At 48.6% G+C, this 6,347-nt stretch overlaps 1 protein-coding gene across 1 annotated transcript in view; it reads right to left on the reverse strand.

Annotated features, from left to right (window-relative positions):
* LOC103256970 (solute carrier family 23 member 1-like) overlaps positions 1 to 6,347 on the reverse strand; it is a 58,870-nt gene that overhangs the window by 43,204 nt on the left and 9,319 nt on the right. The window contains exons 4-5 of the mRNA XM_021710734.1: positions 3,820 to 3,957; positions 980 to 1,137 (exon numbers count right to left, since the gene is read on the reverse strand). Coding sequence (XP_021566409.1) covers positions 980 to 1,137; positions 3,820 to 3,957 — 296 coding nt within the window. The remainder of the gene's footprint in view (positions 1 to 979; positions 1,138 to 3,819; positions 3,958 to 6,347) is intronic.

Genomic DNA, 6,347 nt, shown 5'->3' on the forward strand with positions numbered 1-6,347 from the left:
GGAAGAAAGCCCCCTATGCTTAGCTCTATGCTTTAAAGGGTTCATTCTGGCTCCTTGAGAGGGGAGTCTGCAGGGCCAAGGGGATATGTCAACCTGAAGTCTATGTCCCTCTCCCCTTTGAGTCTCTCAAATGTCCTGCCCAGGTGTCCTCTGTAGATCCATCTGCTGAGGGCTGACAATAGCACAGGCAACTTGGCTGTTGCCTGAAGGATGGCCACAGCCCGCTGTCTGGGTAGTCTGTTGTCATAGAGGGCACACCCCAGGGCTGAAGGATGGCCATACCTTTGTGGAGAGTTTGTTGTAGTGGAGGGGGGTGTGGAATGGAACGGAACTTGAATGTGCAAGTTGGGGTGTCCAGATCCATGCATGTGAGACCATTTGTGATTTTGAGCAAAACTTGGAGTGGAGAGAGAAGGGGAAAGGTCGCAGGCAGGGGGTTAGCCCTCCTCACGCTGCCAACTCCCAATGTAAACTTCAAGGAGTCAGAGATTTCCAAATTCAAACCTCGCCTTCCAGGAGAATGATGAGAACATGTTTTATTTCAGTTTGTCAGCCTGGTTTATGATTTTCCAATATGTGGACATGGAGTTTGTGGGTCTCCATTTGTACTCTTGCCAAGGATCTTGCAAATATTAGAGGCAGGCCTGAGAGAGTTCAGCAGTATCTGAGTCTATGGTTCACCATGTTCCTAAGACATAGATGTACCCCTGACTTTCTCTTGGTTGGATAGTGAAAATCAGTAGAGAATACATTTTTTCCTGAGCAAATCTGGATGTGTGTTACTTTCCAGGAAGAATCCTGGCTAATGTAGACAGTAAGCAACAGAGCTGGAACTTGAGCCCAGGCTCTGACTCCTAACCTCATGCTCCCGCTATGACACCACACAAGCTTCCTAACCTCCTCTGGCTGCAAGCCAAGCAAATCTTGCTGACAACCCTGGCAGATAAAAGTCAGAATCACGGGGAGCAGTTTTACCTACCTGATCCCTAAAAATACTTGCAGAAGAGTGCAGATGCCAGAGACGAAGAAGCTGGTGCTGATGAGGTAGCTTTGCGTCAGGGGGTCATGTTGTAGGCACAGGTCCTTGGCTAGGAGAAGTGGCACCGCCACGAGCCCCCCCAGGGCTGTGAGGAAGTGCTGTGGGCAGAGAGCGACAGTAACAGGCATGTGATGCTGCGGCCACCTGCTCCACCTTATTCCCCACAACGACAGGTTGCCTGGCTTTAACAGGGTGGCTTCCCACTGCCAGAGGCTGGAGCTCCACCTCTGGTCTCAGAAGCACCTGGCCACGATTGACAGGTAGAGACCAGGCAAGCAACAGAACCAGGAAGGCCTGACAGCGAGAAGCCAGGACCCAGCCGGAGGGACTGGGCTCCAGGGCAGAAACTGATGTCCTGGGGGGCGGGGCAAGCAAGAACTCAGGCACGGAAGGGCATAGCAGGAATCAGGTGAGAACTTAAAAACAAGAACAAGGCAAGAAGCTCATTATTAAACAAGGCACATGGTAAGAGCAGATCACTGACAAGGAAGGCCTAAGCATTGGCTTGAAGCAAAAGGTTGAGTTTTGAGTTTCCCCTAACAAAAGTTTGTTTGAGTTTCCTCTGACAAAACAGAATCAGACCCAGAGTTCAGGGCAGGGCTGAAATCATGCCAAGTGGCCTCAGCTATAAAGAGGATACATTATATATAGATGACAGATCGGTAGACACACAGATGAATAGGTAGATGCTGGATAGATCGATCAATCAGTTGATCAATTGATAGACAAATACAAGATAGAGGTATGGGAGCAAGCAATAAACACAGGAGTGGGCTGCTATTTCACACACTCTAGTCCCAGAGCTGAAAGATAGGCCAGGTCTAGGGGAACATTCATGGACTGTGGCCAGTTTTGTTCTGAGCTACAGAACTGGCCAGCATGTAGCTCCAGTTCCCACTCAAATCTGGTCACTGAGTCAAACATTCTGAGAACAAAGACATATAAATACACCTGCCTTTCTCCTTTGCTCCAATGCAGCCTGCTCCCTGACACCTCAGGTCAGGCTTCTGCCAATGTTTCCACGGGGCTTCATGCTCCTGGTGCTGACAGAATCACTTAGGTTTGCCATCACCAGGAGCAGCAAATGTGTCACTGTGGGTTTACCCAATAATATTGGTTCTCCATCTTATCCCATAAGAATAGGCATAAATCCTGCCAGGGTAGGCAGCCTTTGTTTGCCTTGGTTTACAAAAGTTATCTGTTGGGTCAGTCAAGACAATAAAAGATGAAAAAAAGGGGAAAAGAACGAAAGAGGGGAAGGAAGGGAGGGAGGTACAGAGGGAGGGAAAGAAAGAGAATAGAAGCCTGCTGTAGGGGTTGCTCCATGAAGCTGCCATTAGGAAATACGCCACAAGACCCAGAACACACAATCCTGCCTTGTCCCAGCCCTCTCTCCTCCCACAGCACTGAGTAAGAGCTACACAAAAGGAAGCAGGGCAAGGCAAATTATGATGTCCTTATCTAGTTGGGACTTTGATCTCAACGTCAGCTATATTAGGCCTGAAAAGATTGATTTTTTTCTTAAGAAAATTAGACCTAAAAAATATGCACACACTGCACAGGCCTACTTTTCCAACCCCCACCCACTTAAGGCAAAGTTGAGTCTCAAAATGTACTATCCCAATAGGACAGATGACCACACCCTCCCCTCCGAGCCGGAGAAGAGAGCAAGAAAACATCTTGGCCAGTCTATGGCCGGACAGACCTGTCCCCAGAGGAAGCCTGGGCCAGAACACCCAGAAGGAGAGCACCTGTGTCTCTCCAGTCACATGGGTGGGGGCAGCTCCAGAAGAAAAGTGAAAGGTAAGTGGCCAGTCCTTCAAGGGGGCAGTTCCAGCCTCTGTTAGCAGTGTCTCAAAGGGCCCACTCAGCCAGTTGTGGTTAATCCCCTCAGTGGACATCCTGAAGTAACCTGACCAGTATAAATAGCTCTGACCTTCAGCAGTGGCGGAGCAAGGGGAAGGCTGGAGGGGAGGATGAGCATAGTGCCTCCTACAGGGGAGACTTTGAACTCCCACAAAAGACCTCACATTTTGTTCTTTCTTTGATTGACCTAACAGGTTCAGCAGACGACCTGTGGTCAACTGGGAGTTGACTGCACCTTTCCCTCCTTGGGGAAGCCAACACAGGGGGCTTTTCAGAGAAGTGCCTATGTCCTGTAGGAGTACTTTGACAGTCCTTGCATTGTTCCTACAGGACTTTCTAGTCTCTTATAAATTCTTCTTTAATCTGATGCCAGCTAGTTTAATACAGGTGGCAATATTCTCCAGGCCAAGAATCCAGACACATCTTATTTCCTATTTCATATCATGCCCAGCAGCACTGGCCAACCACACTTATCAGACAGCTCTAACCCCTCTTATCAGATAAATAACTTGCTCTTACAGAATGCTAGGCATTTTGGTGGAAGCTAAATTGGGAAGAGAAGCTCTGACTGGCAGGGCCCACTCTAAGGACACAGAGTTGGCCTGGTACCTCTCTCGCCTCACCCAAGTGAACAGGACTTTAACCAGCCCAGTGATTCCACCTGCAGGAACAGTGGCCCAGTCAGTGTCCTCAACATGACCAGTCAGCTCAGTGTGAAGGAAAATCTTCCTCCAATTCTCCACTCCCATCCCCAAATCCCTGGAAAGAAAGACACTGGAGGATTCTTGAGATCCCCTGGAGGTCAACAACAACTTCAGCAACTGAAATTGTTGATGGTGACTGACCTGACTATGTGTTGATGTGGCTATCGAGGCAGGGCCCCTTTGGACCCAGCACTTGCTGGAAGAGTTTACCTGGATCCCCAATAAGATGCAGAGATACCATGGTGGGGTATCTAGGATGCCATAAGCCAGGCGACTACTCCAAGGCTGTTTATCCTTCCTCCTGCAATGGCCATCGGTGTGGAAGCTGAGCACATCATCATCCTTCTGCTAGAAAAAAAGAGAACGCCTTTGGGCATTTCCAGAGAAATCAGGTAGACTTCCTGATTTCAACCAAACAGACAGCTTCCCACAGGCAAGAGGCAGTGGGACAGGGACAACTGTTAGCCAGCTGGGGATTTCAGATCCAGATTCAAAACAGCAGTGACTTCCCATGTTATGGTGCCTTACTTGAAGCTTGGCAGAGAAGCAGCTTTGTTGGGGAGGAGATGGAAGTCAACCCCAAGGCCGGAAGATGGGCAGATTTCCCACATGCACCTGTATTTCCATCTGCCAAAGCCCTCCTAACGGTACATTTATTGTACTGGATGATTCCCTATTCGCTGCTTCTGCTGGGTTGTCAGTGCCCAGAATGCACGGATTCAGTCTGACTCTTCTCACCGATCTCAGTTTCTAGTGCAGAACCTGTGCTCAATGTAGACACGTGAATGAATGAATGTAACATATTAACAAAAACAAGTGTAGTGCATACAGAAATGATCTAGGGTCAATAGCCAACTTGCATTCCTCCCAGTTTCACCCAAATTAATTTTGAATTATAGACTTTCCCTTGAATTTATTGGCGGAATAACTTACTAACCTGGGGCACATTCCTAATATTTCTAAGTCTCAATTTTCTAATCTATATAAATGTCAGTAGCACCTACCTCATAGATGGTTGAGAAAATTAAATTGGAGCATGAACACAGTCTAGGGTCTGGCACAGGATAATTGCCCAAAAAGTATCAGCAGGTATGGCTACTATAAGCTTCCATATTTCCATATGTTCAAAGGGTTTTGAACACATACTCATGGCCTACATTGGAGCACTTAGTCATGGGGTGAGAAAAAATGAGAGCATCATCTCCAGGATGGCCACAAATATGAAGATCAGGCCACTCTACATGATGTGCCCAGCTGAGTCCTGGGATCTAGGCAGATGGCACATCCCCAAGGGTAGTGTAGGCCCTTCATGAAGACATCTCTGGAGAGAATGTTGAGGTCACCCACTCTGACACCCACCTTCGTGCCTCCGCATCCTGTTCTTCAGCCCAGCCCCAAAGGAGCACTCCTGGAGGAGGCCATATTATGCCTCGTTGGCACTAAGCACTTTGACACTATGGGTTCTTTCTCCATAGAAAAAACATGTAAAATCATAACTGTGGATGTTTTAATATATTAACACATTCATCTTTACACCCATGTAAATTACACCCATGTAAAGATGAATGTATTAATATATTAAAACATCTTCTTTCTTTTTTTTTGAGTTGGAGTTTCACTCCAACGTCCGGGCTGGAGTACAGTGGCACGCTCACGGCCACCCTGGCATTGACCTGCTGGGTTCAGGAGATCCTTCCACCTCAGCCTTCCAAGTAGCCATAACTACAGGTGCATACTACCATACCCAGATAATTTTTTTGATTTATTGTAGAGATGAGGTCTCGTCAAGTTGCTCAGATTGTTTTGAACCTGTAGGCTCAGGCAGTCCCCTCAGCGTGGCCTCTCAAAGTGCTGGGATTACAGCCTTGCGCCACCACCCCCGTCCTAAAACATTTTCTTCAAGTGCATTCTTTCCAGCCGGGCTCGGTGGCTCAGCCTGTAATCCCGCGCCTTTGGGAGGCTGAGGTGAGTAGATTGCCTGAGCCCACGGGTTCGAGACCCGCCTGGGCAGCAAGACCTCATCTCTACAATAAATCAAAAAATTAGCCGGGCGTGGTAGCGTGTGCCTGTAATTCTGGCTACTCGTAAGGCTGAGGCGGAAGGATCGCCGGAGCCCAGCAGGTAGAGGCTGCGGTGGCCAGGAGTGGCCACTGCACTCCGGTCTGGGCGACAGAGTGAGACTCCAACTCAAAAAAAAAAAAGTGCATTCTTTCCTTCCAGTTATAAAAGAAATGGAAACATTTTTGTGGGCCTCTAAAAGTCCGGCGGGCTCTGGGTGCTATGCCGCATAAACCTGCAGGGTCAGCAGTGGCTCTGAAGACGTGGGAGATGGAGTGGGGTGGGGTGGGACCACTTGCTTAGAAGTAGAGAGAGGCAAGAAAGTCACCAGATGGAGAACCAGATGGACAGCTCCTACTGACTCCAGGGCAGCTCTGTTCCAAGAGAGCATTGCCTTCCAAGACAGAATTTGTATGTGTCGCAGGTGGGACAAAGGCTGTCCTGTCCTGTGCACTATACTATAGTATACTAAGCAGCATCCCAGCCTCTCCATTCACTTGGTAATAGTAGTGCCCCCTCCTCCATATTGTGACAACCAAAAATGTCTCCAGACACTGCCAAATGTCCCCTGGGAGTCAAGCAGACCCTGTTAAGAACCACTGTTCTGAGCCAGCTCGGTCGCTCAGCCTGTAATCTCGTGCTTTTGGGAGGCTGAGGTGAGTGGATTGCCTGAGCCCGCG

This window comes from Carlito syrichta, unplaced genomic scaffold (assembly GCF_000164805.1).
Source record: "Carlito syrichta isolate Samal-C Ts95f unplaced genomic scaffold, Tarsius_syrichta-2.0.1 Scaffold299303, whole genome shotgun sequence".
NCBI lineage: Eukaryota > Metazoa > Chordata > Mammalia > Primates > Tarsiidae > Carlito > Carlito syrichta.